Below are 17,523 nucleotides of genomic sequence, written 5' to 3'. Positions count from 1 at the left end.
ATGTCGTGGACTATGCGCATGAGATTTCAAGGGTCGTAAATGTGACTGATGATTGTTGAGTCATGGCAAGTAACAGGATGCTTCAATGTCACCCAATACAAGTCGGCCGGGGAACTCGAGTCCAGACCTATAGCTGGAGATCTATTATCACATACGGAGTCCATAACAAACAAAACACTATCTTGATGCCGAAACTTATCATCCCGGCCATGTTTGGCTACTCTTCATGCGGCCGGAAAAGCAAACAGGAGGTCTTCTCCACTGCTTCACTTGGTCAACCATGAACCTGCGGCCACTCGCGTTGGGCCATCTACAGCTTGTGCTGTATCCTTGCTCCCGGCTGTCTCCTCTCGACTCCATACTCCTTGAGCAGCTCCTCCGTCTTGGCCCTCTGCCTCTTGATGATGGCCGTCGCCTCAGGACCGCGCTTGTTCTCGTTGCGACCCATCTGCTGCAGATGCACCTCGTCAGGCCCGTCGGCCAGCCGCAGCGTGCGGATGCCAGCCCACATGTACGCGAGCGGCGTATCCTGCGAGACGCCCGCGCCGCCAAATGCCTGCACGGCGCGGTCGATGACGGTGAGGGCTGTCGACGGGACGAGCACCTTGGCCTGCGCGATCTCCTTGAGGGCCTTCTTGGGCCTAGCTCGTCCATCTTGATGGCCGCATTGAGCACGATGAGACGGGCTGCGTCGATTTCGATGCGCGACTTGGCGATCCACTCGAGGATCACGCCGTGCTCGCGGAGGAGCTTGCCAAAGGGCTTCTTGGACTCGTCGTTGACGCGGAGGAGCATCCAGTCGAGGGCTCGCTCGGCCTGGGCAATTGTAAGTAGGTGTTTCTTGAAATGAGGGTAGGAAAACTTACAGCGCCAATGGTTCGCATGGCGTGGTGAATACGGCCAGGTCCAAGACGGCCCTGGATAATCTCAAAGCCTCGTCCCTCACCAAGAACAATGTTGGATACAGGCACCCTCACATTCTTGAATGTCAGATGGCCATGCCCGTGAGGCGCATCATCGTAGCCGTAGACGTTCAGCATACGGTCGATAGTGATACCGGGTGTGTCGGCAGGCACCAGGACAACCGACTGCTGACGATAGGGGTCCTTGTTGTTGGCATCCGTCTTACCCATGACGATGTAGATGCTGCACCGAGGATCACCAGCACCGCTGGACCACCACTTCTGTCCATTGAGGACATACTCATTACCCTCACGTCGAATGTCCAGCTCAATGTTGGTAGCATCCGACGACGCGACCTGCGGCTCCGTCATGAGGAATGCAGACCTAATCTTGCCCTCCATGAGAGGCTTGAGCCACTGCTCCTTCTGAGCCTCGTTGCCGTACTTGGCCAGCACCTCCATGTTGCCAGTGTCGGGAGCCGCGCAGTTGCACGCCTCCGAGGCCACGTGGGAGCGGCCGAGCCACTCGGCCATGAGACCGTACTCGAGGTTGGTGAAGCCGGGAGACTCCTTGTAGTGGCCCTTGGGGAGAAACATGTTCCAGAGGCCGAGGGCCCGCGCCTTGGTCTTGAGGTCCTCGATGATGGAAGGGTGGCCTTCCCATCGCGCATCGCCCTCACCCGTTTGGGCCTCGACGACGGGGTCTGCTCTGCGAGAGTGTTAGTCGTGTGGTGAAGGGCTGCTGCGGCGGAGGGCTTACGGGATGCATTCCTCCTCGACAAACTTGGCCACCAGGTCAAGCTGTCTCTTGGCAGCGTCGCTGACGCGATTTACAGCCTGAGGATTCAAAAGTCAGTCGAAGCTATTCACAATGTCTTGGTGATGAAGGAACCCACAATAGCAGGGATTCTCGCCGACATGATGACAGCTATGGTGTTGTCGACGTCAGATGATGACAGTATCACCAGAAACAAGACGAAAAGAAGAGATAAAAAACAACGTCAATGTCTCAATGAAAATGTCCCCGAGATTACACAAAGAAGAAGATCCACGGGTCCTTAAATGATTTCCCGTAACCCTTCTAGCTACCCCAGCTTCTCCGCACCGTCGTCTCGAATGATGGCGAGCGTGCCGAGGTTCGTTTCTGCTGACTGGCCTCCTGGACCTCTCACAGCGCGAGGCTCTCCCCAAGTGGGGAGCTTGGAAATCCGGGGTACGCGGCGTTCGGCCTCGGAGCTGGGTGGGGCTCAAGCCGAGGGACAAGGTCGCCCGCTGGTTATGATACGGGTATAAGACAAGGAGAGACACAGATATGGGTATGTAACCATCATGGTTGCTTTTCCGACAACGTACGATTTTTGCTCCTTTTGCTGCATGTTCTGAGGTGAAGCTTGTGATAGTGGCATGGCGTGGTGTTGAAAGTGTATCAATGGCATCCACTATGAACAATGACATGACACTCAGCACGCACACTGGATGAGGACAACAGTTCAAATTGATAAGCCATCTACGGACAACTCAATCGTCCATGTTGACCTCGCAACTAACACCCAGAGCATAAAAAAGCAGACGAAAAAAAGTCGCATCCATGCATGAACACCAACAAGAAAAAAAGGAAAACCATCGGCCTCAGTATGATACATTCAGGCAAGTAATGCTGCCTCCACCACACACGAGACACATTTCCCTCCTCCTGAGCCGGTCCCCCTTCTCATCGAATCCAATCCGAACCGTGTTGTCTGTATCGCATCGCACACTCTAGTACTGCTCTAGCACGCGCAGCCGTCACGGTCGTTCTCGATGTGAATGTTAATCGGGTCATCAAAGTCGCCGCTGAACTCCTCCGACTCTTCTTGCGCGAGGGCGTTTCGGGCAATCACTGTATCATGTTAGATCTGCAGATACACTTGTTCAAGGATACCCACCTTCAAAAGCCTGGTCAATGTTGATGGCCTCCTTGGCACTCGTCTCAAAGTAAGGGATGTCGCCCTTGGACTGGCAGAAGGTCATGGCTCTCTTGTTGGAAATCTGCTGCATGTCAGAATAATTCCATGCTGACTAGTCGAATCACATACCACTCGCTTGCTCTCCTCAACATCAATCTTGTTGCCTAGCACAACCTACACAATCCAGTTAATAGGCAACCTTCATCCACAGCTTCTGCCTGACTCACAAAGGGAAAGTTGGGAGGGTCCCGGGAGAAGCCTGGATGAGGAACTCGTCCCTCCAGCTGTCCAGCGCCTCGAAGCTCTTGGCGTTGTTGACATCGTAGACGAGGACGCAGCAGTCGGCGCCTCGATAAAAGGCCACGCCCAGTGATTGGAATCGTTCTTGGCCGGCCGTGTCCCAGAGCTATTTTGCCGGCGATCAGCTTCAAATCTCGAGGTCAATGTGTTTGCGTGCACGAGCGGGCTGTCCTACCTGCATGGTGACTTGTCGGTCATCAACCAGGACCTCTCGAGTCAGGAAATCAGCTCCGATGGTGGCCTTGTAGCTCGCACTGAACTTCTTGTTGACCTGTGGTGAGGGGGGAGATATCAGCATCGTGGCCGTTATCGAGGGGTCGTGGATGGGTGCGCACATATTGGTTCATCAAGCTGGTCTTGCCAACACCGCTATCGCCAAGGATAATAACCTATTCACGGCCATGTCAATATTTTGAGCTCTTCAGGGTCAAATGTTCTGTTCCCCGCACCTTGAGAAGGACCTTCTTTCTCGAAGACATGTTGGGCTATAGTCTATCGAGCAGAGCGATTCTCAATGACGTTATCTCGAGCGGCTGGAACGCAATGACCGCAGCGCCTTCGCTTGTCAAGGCTCGATGTCGCCTAGCAAATCTATCGCAGCCCGTAGCAGGTGTGCTCTTCGGGGGCCTTATGTCGTCGCCGTGGGTGCTGGAAAAGGTCCGTGGCGGCAGCAGGATGTGATCTAGGTTGGGTTGTTGTTTGAAGAGGCAGCGGCAGATGACGGGAGGGCGGCGGAGAGTACCAATGTCACAGCCTCGCCCGTCGCTAGAGGTGATGCCCACCGGCGCTAATCCACTCTGGTCCTAGCCCTATGCATAAATCAAGGGTGGGGCGCGACGGCGCCAGTGGTTCGCGGTTTGTGCAACCCCACGTGACATCATATGCAGCAGCATCATGCGATGTCGACCCTTGTAGCTCAGATAGGCGGTGGATTGAGATGAGGAGGAAATAGGGTCAACCTCATGTCAAGGATAGATCCAAGGAGCCTCATGGACCCAGGATTGAGGCTTGGACCGCGGAATCATGGCGGATGACAGCCTTCTCGACAAGGTCCACGCCTTGAGCGACCTTGAGCTGGCCCTGCTGCTCTGTCTCATCAGTCGCGAACACTGCCTCGTGAGCACCCCATCGCATGCCATCGACGACCTCATACAGGAGCTTCAGCTCGTAGCCACCAAGACATTTGGCCTCAGCTGGGTCGTCGTCGACTGCACTCCCTCCACTACGCTCGAAGATTTCGCCGCCGCTCTTATCATCGGCCACCAACCCTCCTCCGGCCGCTCTACCTCGCCCTCGCGCAACCATCCAGACTCGTACTTTACGTCACGGCCATCCTCGTCGCATCCACGCACACCACTTAGTCCGCTGTCACCAGGTGGTGGTGCCTTCTCCTCGCGAATAGCCAACGTCATCCTCGCCAAGAACCTCGACCGAGCGCCCCAGGCAGTTCAGATTCAGGCTCTGGAGCTCCTGCGCACGCGCCGCATCTTTACTCGAACGTCTGTCCAGACGGCTCCGAAGCAGTTTGTCTTTATACCTGTGTTAGAAGCAGCCAGTGGCGGAGAGGCTCGTGTAACAGCGCATCTCAACGACTTTTTGTACATCGCATACTGGCATGATCCTGAAGATGGATTTGTCAACCTCGATGAGGCGGATGTTAATGATGCTGACACGGCATCAACGGGAAGTGTAGTGAAAAGAGGGCCCGGCGAAGAAGGCTCCTCTGGTCAACCTCTAATCAGCGAAAACGTAGGCTTCACTTTCATCCCATATCCTCCTCCAGCTGACCGTAAAACAGGAGATCAGCCACTTGGGAACACTGAGCCAAGAGGCCAAGGTTGACATCGAGGTCACCCGCTACCAGATGAATATTGTCTCATTCCTCCGTATGCACCGAGCCGTTGCTGGAGGCATCAGTCCAACGGCAACCAAGCACTTTGGTCAGCTTATGCGCTGCCTAGCTGCCCTGCATCGTCTGGACTTTGTTACTCCCGCGCTTGTTGGCCTTGCTGCCCACAAGATTTATCTACATCGTATCCAACTGACGCTCCCTGAAAAGGAGAGGAGCATGCAGTGGGGCAGCAAAGTCGAAGCCGTAGAAGCCCTCTTAGAAGACATTGGCCCAGAAGACGTCGTTGAAGATGTGCTAGGCATGGTGACCGCGCCGCTCTGAGGCGGTCGCCCGTGTATTAAATAGTTCTATAATAATCTACACGTCATGACAAGTTGATTGAGGACTCCAGTTCCCCGAGTAGCCAGCCAGGCCTAGTCCAGTCCAAGTTTTGTTCATGATGCCGATGGCCCGTTCAATTGATTTCGCCATGTTCCCAAAATGCCATTAGCCGCCTTGAAACAATCACTCTAGTAAAAAAAGACATTGCATATACCGCAACCGTCATCAACGCCATACTTCCTTGACTTTCCCTCTAAGAGATCTCGCGGACCTTGCATGACCAGCCAGAGCCAGCCTCCAACAGAGGCAAGCTGAATTAATGTTAGTATAAGAAAGTGAAAGGTGGAATGCGAAAAACTTACCTAGCACCGAGACACCAGCCAAGCTCATTGCCCTTGATCTTCTTGGCAATCTTGACCTCTCGGTCAATGGGCATGTCGTAGCCAGTGTGCAGAAGAGCCACCATAAAGTTGAGATCCAGGCAGTGGTCAGGTCGGTCGAGAAGCTCCTCCATCGCACCAGGGACAGTGGTGAAAACGTCCCAAGCAGTCTTACCCATGCACACCGTCTGGGTAAGGTCGTGCATCTCACGGAGAGTGAAGGAGTCGGGCATGCCAAGGGGCTTGGTGCGGTCGTAGAAGTAGGAGAAGATGTAGACATCCTCCTTGGTGAAGGTCTTGGAAAGCAGGGGTTGGTGGATACCGTTGAAGGAGCAGGGAGCGAGGGTGCAAGCGGCGTCCTTGTTGAGAATCTTCTCGGCCAGGTTGCGGCACTGAGCGGGAGCAGGCTGCGAGGGACCGGTGAACTTGACGAGGTTGACCTCCTTGCTGGCGCCAATGGTGACGTTGACGTCCTTAGACATGCCGGGAGCGATGCAGGGGTGGACAATAGGCTCCTTCAACCAAGCCTTGTCAGCGCCCTTGGACTCGCTAATGTCATTGATGAGAGCGGCGTGGATGGCCTCACGGGCAGCCATCAAGCCATATCCAAGGTGAGAGTGCTGGTAAAGCTCAAAGTTGCGGCCACCGAAGCTGAGATCGTACTTGTGGTCGCCAGCAGCAAGCTTCTCGGGCATGCCACCACCAGCAGCGCCCTTGAAGGTAGGCTCGAAGACAATCTGGGTGGAACCACCGCCGAGATCGAAAACAGCAGCGGTCTCGCTCAGGTCAGGGCCGCCAATCTTGCCGAGGAGGTAGTTGGTGGTGATCCAGGCGTAGACACCCTCGAGGGAGCCGTCCATGATGGCAACGCCCTCCTTCTCCTGGTCGACAACGGGGAAGGGGTAATCAACCTCGAGGTGTCGTCGGACTTCGGCCAGGATGGCATCAGCGGGCTCCTTGCCGATCATTCGGAGACCAGCGGTGGCCTTGACGGCAACGGGAGAGCAGCCCTTGAGAGCATCGGGAACGTTGTCCATGGCGACCTTCATGAGGGGATCCAGGCTCTTGGCGGCGGCCACGGGGTCGTCCTTATACTTGCTGAGGCCACCGACCTCCTTCTCGGTCATCTTGAACTCCTCCTTCTCGAGCTCGGGGTAGGACCGCAGTTGTTGAACTTGTAGACGTGGATTCGTGATCCAGTGCTGCCAGCGTCAATCATGAGAACATACTGCACAATGGGCTTCTCCTTGGAGAAGGACTTGGTGCATCGATCGGTTCCGTAAGTCGAGTCGGAGGGAGTTTGGCCATCACCGCCCTTAGCGGCTTGAGATGCTGGAGAGCATTAGTAAATTGCAGTCTTCGCAAGACAATAGTCCATACCTCCACTAGCAGCACCTCCGCCGTTGTACACTTCAACGCCCTTGGGCGAGACAAAGTAGAAGAGTGTAACAATCGCGAGGACAATGGCGGCGGTCTTAATCCACCGAGTCCTCTGCGACTGGGTCATCCAAGATTCCTTCATCCTTGCGAAATATCCCTGTCTCTTGGGCTTGAAATTGTATCGGCCTGGTTTCTCGTGAGGGTCGTAGGCGACGAGCTTGGAGGGCAGCGATGTGGCTGTTCTCATGAGCGCGGGTCGAGAGTGGAAGGGTGACGAGGCGGCGACGGGGGGGTCTGTATCAGTGAGGGACGCCGTCGCGCATGGGAGGGGGAAAGGTCGAAAAGAGTCAACCTCGGGGGGAACGCGCTTCTAAACGAGGGAGAAGCGATCGATCAAAAGAAAGGAATGGAGGAGCGTGGCAAAGAGGAAACACACGTCAGAAAAGGAGTCGCGTTATTATCTAAGTTTTTTGCCTGTTGACAATCTGTTAAGAAAGGGGCCGGACTGCATTCGTAGCAGACTTAGGTACGGGTTTGATTGTAACCAGTCGTAGCCGCGGAATCGATTTGGATTGGACGTGGAGGTGAGATTGTGGCCAATCCACACCGGAAGGCGGCCCCACTCCTCCTGCGGGTTGATGTCTGCCAGGGGGTTTGCAGGGAGTTTTTTCAGTGATAACAGCCCCTGAGCTGGCAGGGCGCCTCTAATTTTAGAAGCCCCACCGACATCATGAACTTGGAGAGGCCGCCTTCTGGAGTTGAGAGATTTCCAACAAGAGCTGATGCAGACGAGCGAGAAGAGGTTGTTGTGATAAAATCATTCTAGATAGTCCAATTTTTGACGCCGTGTGTTCTGTTGATAGGTATCGTTTGGTTGGCTTGACATCTGAGAAGGAGCATCAGTCAGCATCTCAGAATGTTCCAGTCGTCGTCAAGACGTAGGCCGGTGTTGCCTGCTCCTCAAGCCAGGTTAACCTCTTTGTTAACACTTCAACATAACACATTCGCAACTTAACAACTGTGCAAGTCATCGTCTTTCCAGTTGAAACCCCCTGAGATATTTACCGCGATCCTCTTCCCGCCTCATTAGCGCTTGCCGCGCCTGCCAGCCCTACCAACTTGGCATTGGGTCCCAAAGACTCGTCCCACCTGAATCGACGACATGGACGTCCACTTGCTCGTATACGACCTCTCCCGGGGCTTGGCCCGTCAGATGTCGGCAGGACTTCTCGGATTCCAGCTTGACGCCATCTATCACACATCAATCGAGCTCAATGGTCGGGAATACGTCTACGATGGCGGCATCATTGCCATTGCCCCCGGCTCATCACACCTCGGCCAGCCCATGGAGAAGATGCACCTGGGCACTACAAACTTGCCCATGGACGTGATAGAAGAATTTCTAGACTCCCTTCGACCTATCTTTACGCTAGAGGTACTATCCAAATCACCATCCGTCAGTATTGTCCAGCCAGCTAACCTGATCAGGCCTATGACCTCTTCCATCACAACTGCAACAACTTTAGCGACTCATTCTCAAATTTCCTCATTGGAAAAGGCATTCCTGAACATATCGTCAAGATGCCTCAGGCTGTCCTCGACTCACCCATGGGTCGCATGCTGCTTCCCCAGCTCACTCAGGGAGTCAATGCTGGGAGGCAAAACGGCTCCATCCTCGGCCTTCAGCAAAGCGCCCAGACACCCGCGGCTCCAAAGCACAGCGTCAAGAATGTCACCAATCTTACCGAGTTTAACCGTCTAATGGAAGCTGCAAGAAGCTCATGCGCGGTTGTCTTCTTCACTTCAGCCACATGCCCTCCTTGCAAGCTTCTATATCCGACTTACGATGAGCTTGCACAGGAGGTTGGGGACAAAGCCACGCTGATCAAGATCGATATATCCAAGCCCCAAGCACATCAGATTGCTAGCCAGTACTCCATCAGTGCCACGCCAACCATTATCACATTTCTACGTGGAGAGCAGGAGAACCGATGGTCTGGAGCCGACCAAGCTGCTCTTCGCGGAAATGTCAATCTCCTGGTCCAGATGGCCTTTCCACTTCACCCACACGAGAAGCTCCGGCTTCCAACCTTTGCAAATCCCGATGCAAAGCCAGTCCTATACGCCAAGGTTCCCCCATTGGATAAGCTCCTGGTCAAGATGGGCAATGAGGTTGCGAGCAAGCCCGAAGTTAAGGCCCTCAAACAGTATCTTGAAGATCGCGCCAAGGATGGACCTTCGAGTGCCGTTGTGCCTGAGATGAGCCACCTGTCGGGTCTTGTAAAGGACTCAGTCTCGTCACTACCGATCAACATTCTCTTCACAATTGTGGACTTATTCAGGTGTTCCCTCTCTGACCCCAGAGTCAGCGGCTTTTTTGCAGAGGAAAAGGGCCACGAAACCGTCAGGGCTGTTCTGGACCTTGTCAACAAGCAGACAGAATGCCCTTACGCGTTGCGCCTTGTCACAGTGCAGATGGCTTGCAACTTCTTCTCAACGCCTCTGTTCCCTGAGGAAATCATGAAAGACGGCAATCTACGCTCAGCCATCATTCTACTAGTTTCGTCCAGCTTCCTCGACGAAGGCCATAACAACGTGAGAGTTGCAGCCTCATCCCTTCTCTTCAACTTGTCCCTGGCAAATCGACGGGCCAGAAAGAACTCCAAACCAACTCTCTCGGGAGATGACGAGCTAGAGCTGGCTGCGTCCGTTGCGGAGGCCATTACACTAGAAGAACAGTCAGCAGATGCGCTGCATGGCATGTTGCTGGCTTTGGGGCATCTCGTCTACGGTACGGCTCTTGATGGAGAACTGCCTGACCTTCTACAGGCAGTAGGGGCTGAGGATAACATTCTGGCCAAGAAATCCAAGTTTCCGGATGAGAAGCTCATCGCGGAGGTCGGTGCAGAGTTGCTGGGCAAAGGGTTGAGGAAGCCATGAGGTGGGGTTTCTGGGGGTCTTGGACTGGATGTCTCTGTAATAAATTATCCCTTAGACGTGCCTGATAATTCAGTCGGTGAGAGTACCTTCGTGGCTTGATATACTGTTGCTGTTTGACTGATGTGAAGCTCGTAGATGGAAACATTAAGTGGTGGCACGTCCTAGACGCCCTCTACAGGTCATTTTAATTAATCGCAATACCATGCCCTAAAATTATTCGCACTGCCAACTGTTTATAAGAAACCGGTTCAGTCCCTGTCCCCCAACTCAGCAGCACCAATACATTTGGCCAAAAAGGCTCGTTAAAAGCATAGGAAGGGCCTTAGAGCAACGCAATAGCAATAACACAACGAAAGCTTATATGGAGGCTTCAACACAAAAATAGGCTAACAAGTTCTGTAGCGACCTTAAATTATACTATAACGGCATGCCCTGCTGCTTGATGAGATGTTTCCAAAGGAGGACAACCTTTTAGCTCAGCTAGCGGTCATATCACACCTATACAAAAGTCGATATCTAGTTCCTCAAACCATCCCCGGTCTCGTCAGCAACACCATCACCAAACTCGATTGCCACCGAACAGGTAAGAAATCCCAAATGCCTCATCATACGGGTCAAGGAAAAAACGATACACCAGTGCAAAGGTCAGCTTATCCTCATCGGTGGGTAGCCCCCGACGCATGACAAAAAGAAGAAAAGAACTTGTGAAAAAAAAGGTCCAAGCATTGCATTTTATTAGAATATTCATTTCGTCATTCCAGTATCGTAAAGCGGCATCGTTTGAGAGTGGTTAGAGCTTGTTCTTTGCCCGTTTACTATATTGTTTCTTCTTGACCGGTGTACTCCTATATATTTTCAATCTTGGGATGGAGCCATGAGTGGGAAATAGTACTTAAAGGCATACATATTTCTCATACAAACGTAAGTAAGTACCATGCATGTTGAGTGAAACGGAGGTGGCCTCAAAATGTTTTACAATGATTTTTCTGAAAGCTCAGCAAGCCACTACCGCCAAGGGGATCAAGGAATCCCGGAGCCCTCGGCAAAGAAAACAATATGCCTTATCCCCTCGGCCTCCTCTAGGAGGCGCAAGCTGTTAACGACCTAACACTGGGGAAAGGCGCGTGCTTCTGACCCTGCAGTCAGGATCGCCCAAGGCTTGTACCACAAGGACAGCCTCCGACGAATCAGTGCGGTCCATCCAGACGTGGACCTGGGTTCTCGAAATGGGGTTCCTAAATCGAGAAGCTAGCAGCCCAGCGTAGGAGGTCCTTGGCGGTTTGACTGAACCCTTGCTCTATGTCAGCAGCCACCCTCATCCCAGCAACAGCCGCCCGTCGCCTGTCAAAGCTCACATTTGTCTGTTAGGACTGGTGACGTTTCTCTTGACCTGAAGGATACCACGCCCGGCACCCGGGGTAGTAAGCCCAAGACAGAGCGAGTAGGAATACCGCCTTGGGATGGTATGCATCAGGTCCGTATGTCAAGTCATTGGGTGACTTTGGCTATGATTAAAAGCCCAGCCTCCGACCGAGTGTGTTCCTCATGTTACCTAGACCACTCTCCCTTCCTCAAGCAGGAGGGTTTTCTAATACTATTAACACCAATTCGGAATCAGTAATCGGATAATGGCCCTGTCTGCTGAGGCTGTCATCGCTCTTATCGGTGTTCTCGTCAACTTTCCCACCTTTGTCTTGGTGTTCTGGCACATCTGGGCGAAGCGAAGACGAAGAATCAACAGCTCGCACAGAGAAGCTCGTTCGGGTTAGTTTATTACTCCATGCTGCCGTTTCTTCGTGTGGCTTATTGTCGACTCCGGACAGATTCCGAGTTCCTTGAGGAGCATCGACTTTTCGACAGGGCGCCTCTGCATCCTCGACACGCTTTCCCTTGGGTTCAGCAACCGCCCATCTTTGCATGGTACACAATGCCTTGGGCTACGCCATATGACTTTGGTCGTCGCGCATAATGAGAGGAACTTTTTTGACTTTCATATGCTTGTCAGGACCATGGTGGGAAGGCGGCCGGCACTTTTCTTCGTCGCCATGTTTTTGCCTTTTGTTGTAACCAACATGGCATAAGTGGTCATCCAAAGGTTGCTCATTGTTAGAGGAAGGGGTCTCATTGGAACCCAAAGAAGACCATGTTGAGTAGATATTATGTGCTACTACGTTTATATATCTCCAAAGTTAGCATTTCATGCGATAGAATATAGGTTCATTGTGATTTCATGTCATGAAAGTTGGAGTTGAGGTTGAGTGTAGGGTACTGAACTTGTCCGAATTGTGGCACCCCGCGATGGCCCGACTGCAGTATCCACCAACTGAACCGACGGCGGCGGAGAGCTACATGACTAAGCAGTACCCAAAACGGCCTAGCGCACATGTGGCTGCCTTTATTAACTCAACCACCAGCCAAACTTTTCAGTCTTCTTTTCTTTCTTTCTTCTTTATCAAAAAGCCAACTGAGCTGCCACGACCTTCACCCGGGACCCTCCGCGGTCCAAACACCCACGGTGTCGCGTTGCCTTTCCCCTAGCGGGAAACGCTCAGAAGAGTAAAACCCTTGGATATAGGAAATTTGCCGTTACCTCTCTGCTTCCGGCAGTTGAGTCCGTGGACGGTTAATGCCAAGAAGGGGGGACATTCCAATTCGTAGAATTATTCTTTGATGCAAGCGCGCTTCGGTGCGCTTGGTAAACTGGTCCTTGACTGTTGGAGCCATCTTTGGCGCGGTTGAAGCCTGCGGTCGCGAAATTTCTGTCGATCTCGAAGCGTGTCCAAGCAGAATTTGCGACGTGCGACGTTGTTGAGCCGCATGCCGCATGCCGTGTGCCGTGACCCGGGTTCATTCTCTCGCCAATGCTACCTTGTCATGATTGTCGCTTTGACTTCATGATGGCAAAGGTCAGTGTTGGATGATTGAAGTGATTGTCCTGGTGACCAAGCCAAAGCGCAATGGACCCTTCACGGCGTGGCAGCAGCCAACATCACCAAGGCACATCATGAGCTACATATGATTGATTCATGTATTTGTGCAGTACGGCCGTCGCATCGTTTTCGCCCATAACCCTAAAAGTACAATCGTGTCTCGATACTACAGACTCTTCATCCATCACTCGTCGTTGGGGGAGGAACCAAGGATGCCGTCTGTGCCCTGGCTTCGGTGCTGATCCCTCACAAACTCTTCGATCTTGTCATCATGATCAGGTCGCTCTGGAGGACCCTCTGGCTTGACTTCGTCCCTTGATGGGCTCTGCTTCCCGGGCAGGATTTTGGCGGCGGCAGGGACGTATTCAGTGACTGCAAATGAGTCAGGTAACGGTTCAGTGTAAGATTCAGTTGAACATACTCTTCTCAACTATGGGGTTCGGCTTTTGGTTCTCTGCAGCGCGAGTATCCTCCGCAGCCTTGTCGAGCTGCTCCTTGAAGGTCTCTTGCTGAGCGTCGTTGGCCGGACCGGATTCTTGAGATGCCATGTTTTCTTGTGTGAAGAGTTTCTATTTCCTGTTGAAGGGAGAAGTTTAAAGATTCAAGATCTGAAAATGAGAGGAAAAGTCGGCAGTTATCTTCTTATCCCTGTATCACATCAAAATCCTTGATCTCATCTCGGCATACGCAATGGATCAATCCTTGGATCGCGAAACCCAATTCCGCAAGCTGCAAATCATGGAGGGTGACGTCAAGTCGCAGAGACCGCGGGGTCATGTCCCTCCTCCCCGATAAGTCCCGATAAGAAAAATGCTATCTTATCGGGGAGCGCTCATGGGCTGACCATCACCAACTTTTGATACCGCTCCGAGGGGTATTTTCTCAGGGTTCAACCTACACTCTTTTTTTGTTGAACTAGACATAGAGGCATTTCCAATATGGCGCCGATCCCAATCACCATCATCACGGGCTTCCTCGGCTCCGGCAAGACAACCCTCATCCTCAACCTCATCCCCCAGCTCCGCGCCCAGAACCCAGACTACAAGCTCGCCCTACTCAAGAACGAGTTTGGCGACCTCGCCGTCGACTCGCAGCTCGCCGCCAACTCGGCCATCTCGGGTGTCCAGGAGCTCCTCAACGGGTGCATCTGCTGCAACCTCGTCGGACAACTGGGCCCCGCGCTCAAGGAGCTCGAGGAGAGCGTTCGTCCGGACCGTATCGTTATTGAGACGAGCGGTTCTGCGTTTCCGGCTACGCTTGCTCTCGAGGTTAACAGACTCGCTCGCGACTCGGGCAAGTATGTGCTCGATGGTGTCATCAGCGTTATCGATGTCGAGAACTGGCAGGGATATGAGGATACCAGCTACACGGCCCGCATCCAGGCGCGATACACGGATCTGATCGTCTTCAACAAGTGGGAGAATGCTGGCGAACTGCGATACGATGAATGCCTTGACCGAGTCGGCGACCTTGAGGTGGACGTGGCAAAGGTCAAGAGCGACAAGGGATGCGTGGCCATGGACCTAGTCTTCGGTGTCGACGGAGGTCTTGCGCAGGAGTTGACCGAAGCAGAGGTCAGCCAGACCAACGGCCATAGTCACAACCACTCCAACGGCGACAAGACCAACGGACACTCCCATACCCACCAGAACGAAGTCGAAGTTCTCTCCATCGAGCTCAAGGCCGAAGACCCCTCAGCACGCATCTCCACTGACAAGCTAATCGCCTTCCTCTCATCCGCGCCCAAGGACGAGGCATACCGCATCAAGGCCCTTGTGTCACTCTCTTCGACCCCCACAAACTCAGACCCGGACATCCCCAAGCCCGAGGATAGCGCCTCGGGGAGGTACATCCTCAACTGGGCGTTTGGCCGCTGGACTTTCACACCCGTCGCCGAGGCGCTTCAGGAGCACGACTCAAGCAGCGACGTCACCCTGCGCATGACTATGATCCTGGCTCGATATGAGAGCGGCAAGTGGAAGAAGAAGCTGGAGACGGGCAATTTTATTCAGCTTGAGGGAGGCGATGCCAGTGGGTTGACTGTTAAGAGAATACTATAGAGTATAGAAGATAGATGTTGGGGGTGTAGACTAGATGGGATGAAGTAGAGGATATCACGAAGACATGAAAAAAAGTTGGGATGAATGGGATAGAGCATAGACTCTCTGATTTTGAATAAAAGAACGCTTGCTAGATAAGATGGAAAACAGGACGCCAAACGCTACCTGTTGAATACACAAGATACACAAACTCGTCTCAAAACCCTCCTAGTCTACACGAACAGTCTATATCCAACCCGGTCCCGGATTCACAGGGCTGGCAAAGGCCCCATCATACTCGTCCAAGCTCAATTCTCGCTGCATGAAACCTTGCACCTCTGGTGTCGTCACCTTGGTCTGCTTGCGTCGTCCGGCGCCAAAGTTGCCCTCGTCAAAGTAGTAGTCGGCCCAGTCGTCCTCATAGATGTCGCTCTCGGTGCCACTTGTCTTCCTGTCCCAAGCGTCCTCGAATGATTTGCTCTCCTCGGCTATCGGCCTGACGTTCCAGGGATCGCCAAACATGGAACCGCCCTCAGCCCTGGCCTTGCTCTCAATCTCCTGCTGGAATCGCTTCATCACCTCAGGTGTAGGGAGCGCTGAGAGGGGTGTTGGAGGTGCATCGGCCATCGTCAACACCTTTTGGGTCGGGTGCGTGGCGCTGCTGGGAGATCGAGGTGAGGGAGGTGGTGAAAGCTGGTTGGCCTCTGGGTTGGACGTGAGAGAGGCTGAAGGGCGGTGGAGGCTCGCGATAGTGTCGAGGGACTGGGGGATGAGCGGAGGAGGGCGGTGGTACTTCTTGATAGGCTGAGGCTGCTTATACTGAGGTCGGGAGAAGTTGGCGCCGGGGAGGTCATGGTGAGACTGCGATGGACTGGTAGGGGCCGAGTACTCCTCACCGCAAGTTGAGCAGGTGCCCGAGTTCTCAGCAAGGCCGACATGACACACCCTACAAAGAAGGTCTGAGCTGCTGTCTTGTCGGATGTGAACGTTGATGGGAGGCAGGTGAGGGTGCACGGGATGAGAGTTGAGGGCATCATGAACAGCCCGCGAAGGTCGGCGAATAAGAACAGTCTGGACGGATTGCTTCCTCTTCTGAAAGTCAGGTGTTCGCTGGATGGCAACCATTTGGACCGATTGCTTCCTCTTAGACCATTCCCGAGGTGCCTCGGTGACCCGTGGGGATGAGGTCGGCGACGCATCGGGGCTTCCTCCCGGAGAGAGGTTATCGACACGCTCGAGTCTGACCGTCTTTGCCTCGCTGATGATGACGGGCTGAGGCGAGTTCTCCCTGGCTAGGTTGAAACCATCCTCGGTAATGTTGCTGATGCGAGAGTCATCATCTGGGACCCGAAGGAAGTCTCCAGTTGTTGTGTTGTCATCCGGGGAACCGGTCTCGAACGAATTCTCCTCCTCCTGGGCGGGTGTAAGCGGTAGAAACGGAGCCTTAAAAGGCCCAAAAGTAGACCGCAACGGCGGTTCTGGAGGAGGAGGCGATTGCTGCTGCTGCTCCTCCTCCTTCCGGCGCTGGAGCTGCTCAGCAAAGGAAGCCTTCCTCATCCGGATGAGGTACTGTTTGCACTCCTCCTCGCTGGGGATCTCAGCCTCAGTGATCCTCCTGGTGGGGCGGTCGGGGAAGTGCATCATGGTGAACTGCCTGTTCTCCGATTCTCTCATCTTGGCCGTCGACTCCGAGGCCCGCCTGAAGCCCCGGAGCCCCATGAGCCTCGGTGAGAGCTGATCCTTCCAGCTAAACTTGATGTCCTCGCTGGGGTTGCTGCTGCTGCTGCTGCGTGAAGGCATCGCAGAGGATGATGTCTGGGGGAAAGTTGAGGAGAGGAAGAGTTGTTGAGCTCCGAGACAAAGAAGGCGGGATAATGTTTCATAAAAAAACTTGCCAAGTTATAAGTAAAATAAAATAAACGAGGTGGGCATTCCCCTCGCTTGGCCCCAGAAACTGTCAAGTTTGTGGACTGGAATGCAATGTCTGATAGAACGGCCCAACAGTGGCGGGGCGGCTCTGAACACAGCTGGATAGAGTTCTCGTGGTTGAAGGACTGGGCAAACCTTGTCAGTCTAGTACGAAGCCACCCTTTGCCCCAGGGCGGAATCGGAGCCTCCGATCAGAAATGGATACTACCCGTCGGTTCGTCATGTGCGGGTTGTTGCAGTAACTGTGTAGGAGGAGGGGAGGGGAACAAAGAAAGAGTTTGCTCCCAACGCTGCGGTTTGGGTAACACGGCATGACGCTGCAGGTGCCTTTACTGAACAGTACAGTAATAGTTCAGTCTCGTGACAACCAGGTCGCAGAGAAGCCCGAGCACAAGACAAGTCTCTGCCTCTAATAAAAGTTGGAGACAAAAAATGGCTTCCTGTTCCTGAGCCCACCGTGAGCCACGCGTTCACCACGCATACCACAGAAGCCACTGTCGTCTCGTTGGTGATAGCCAGACCATCAGAGACCATTCCGATGCATCGTGCCCCTGAAATGCTAGACGCCGTGGACGAGAATTCGCAAAAACTATATCGAGTCTCT

The 17,523-nt window shown here is 53.5% G+C and overlaps 10 protein-coding genes across 10 annotated transcripts; 4 read left to right on the top strand and 6 right to left on the bottom strand.

Moving 5' to 3' along the window:
• Positions 1 to 310: 310 nt before the first annotated feature.
• On the bottom strand, positions 311 to 1,822 carry MRS44_012369 (uncharacterized protein; the record flags this gene model as incomplete). The annotated part of the gene is made up of 5 exons (XM_065618780.1): positions 311 to 641; positions 722 to 816; positions 867 to 1,611; positions 1,663 to 1,739; positions 1,799 to 1,822. The coding sequence occupies 5 exons, from the start codon at positions 1,820 to 1,822 to the stop codon at positions 311 to 313; spliced, it is 1,272 nt and encodes a 423-aa protein (XP_065474852.1).
• A 165-nt stretch (positions 1,823 to 1,987) lies between these two features.
• On the bottom strand, positions 1,988 to 2,308 carry MRS44_012368 (uncharacterized protein; the record flags this gene model as incomplete). The annotated part of the gene is made up of 2 exons (XM_065618779.1): positions 1,988 to 2,138; positions 2,256 to 2,308. The coding sequence occupies 2 exons, from the start codon at positions 2,306 to 2,308 to the stop codon at positions 1,988 to 1,990; spliced, it is 204 nt and encodes a 67-aa protein (XP_065474851.1).
• Positions 2,309 to 2,671: 363 nt separating this feature from the next.
• MRS44_012367 (uncharacterized protein) lies at positions 2,672 to 3,446 on the bottom strand (the record flags this gene model as incomplete). The annotated part of the gene is made up of 5 exons (XM_065618778.1): positions 2,672 to 2,781; positions 2,828 to 2,930; positions 2,978 to 3,022; positions 3,076 to 3,273; positions 3,324 to 3,446. 5 exons carry the CDS (start codon positions 3,444 to 3,446, stop codon positions 2,672 to 2,674), a joined length of 579 nt encoding a protein of 192 aa, XP_065474850.1.
• A 725-nt stretch (positions 3,447 to 4,171) lies between these two features.
• On the top strand, positions 4,172 to 5,321 carry MRS44_012366 (uncharacterized protein; the record flags this gene model as incomplete). The annotated part of the gene is made up of 2 exons (XM_046284055.2): positions 4,172 to 4,897; positions 4,947 to 5,321. 2 exons carry the CDS (start codon positions 4,172 to 4,174, stop codon positions 5,319 to 5,321), a joined length of 1,101 nt encoding a protein of 366 aa, XP_046133184.1.
• Positions 5,322 to 5,574: 253 nt separating this feature from the next.
• On the bottom strand, positions 5,575 to 7,328 carry MRS44_012365 (uncharacterized protein; the record flags this gene model as incomplete). Its single annotated transcript, XM_065618777.1, has 4 exons — positions 5,575 to 5,632; positions 5,684 to 6,849; positions 6,927 to 7,033; positions 7,082 to 7,328. The coding sequence occupies 4 exons, from the start codon at positions 7,326 to 7,328 to the stop codon at positions 5,575 to 5,577; spliced, it is 1,578 nt and encodes a 525-aa protein (XP_065474849.1).
• Positions 7,329 to 8,243: 915 nt separating this feature from the next.
• On the top strand, positions 8,244 to 10,021 carry MRS44_012364 (uncharacterized protein; the record flags this gene model as incomplete). Its single annotated transcript, XM_046270904.2, has 2 exons — positions 8,244 to 8,516; positions 8,570 to 10,021. The coding sequence occupies 2 exons, from the start codon at positions 8,244 to 8,246 to the stop codon at positions 10,019 to 10,021; spliced, it is 1,725 nt and encodes a 574-aa protein (XP_046133186.2).
• A 1,628-nt stretch (positions 10,022 to 11,649) lies between these two features.
• On the top strand, positions 11,650 to 11,990 carry MRS44_012363 (uncharacterized protein; the record flags this gene model as incomplete). The annotated part of the gene is made up of 2 exons (XM_046281143.1): positions 11,650 to 11,785; positions 11,845 to 11,990. The coding sequence occupies 2 exons, from the start codon at positions 11,650 to 11,652 to the stop codon at positions 11,988 to 11,990; spliced, it is 282 nt and encodes a 93-aa protein (XP_046133187.1).
• Positions 11,991 to 13,135: 1,145 nt separating this feature from the next.
• On the bottom strand, positions 13,136 to 13,499 carry MRS44_012362 (uncharacterized protein; the record flags this gene model as incomplete). The annotated part of the gene is made up of 2 exons (XM_046281144.2): positions 13,136 to 13,323; positions 13,373 to 13,499. The coding sequence occupies 2 exons, from the start codon at positions 13,497 to 13,499 to the stop codon at positions 13,136 to 13,138; spliced, it is 315 nt and encodes a 104-aa protein (XP_046133188.1).
• A 390-nt stretch (positions 13,500 to 13,889) lies between these two features.
• Positions 13,890 to 15,011, top strand: MRS44_012361 (uncharacterized protein; the record flags this gene model as incomplete). Its single annotated transcript, XM_046269517.2, has 1 exon — positions 13,890 to 15,011. The coding sequence occupies one exon, from the start codon at positions 13,890 to 13,892 to the stop codon at positions 15,009 to 15,011; it is 1,122 nt and encodes a 373-aa protein (XP_046133189.1).
• A 225-nt stretch (positions 15,012 to 15,236) lies between these two features.
• MRS44_012360 (uncharacterized protein) lies at positions 15,237 to 16,790 on the bottom strand (the record flags this gene model as incomplete). Its single annotated transcript, XM_046269518.2, has 1 exon — positions 15,237 to 16,790. One exon carries the CDS (start codon positions 16,788 to 16,790, stop codon positions 15,237 to 15,239), a length of 1,554 nt encoding a protein of 517 aa, XP_046133190.2.
• Positions 16,791 to 17,523: the final 733 nt, after the last annotated feature.

Source organism: Fusarium solani, assembly GCF_023522795.1.
Source record: "Fusarium solani strain SB1 chromosome Unknown bctg00000008, whole genome shotgun sequence".
Taxonomy (NCBI): domain Eukaryota; kingdom Fungi; phylum Ascomycota; class Sordariomycetes; order Hypocreales; family Nectriaceae; genus Fusarium; species Fusarium solani.
The sequence above is the reverse complement of the archived record's forward strand: the minus strand, read 5'-3'. Positions and strand labels throughout refer to the sequence as shown.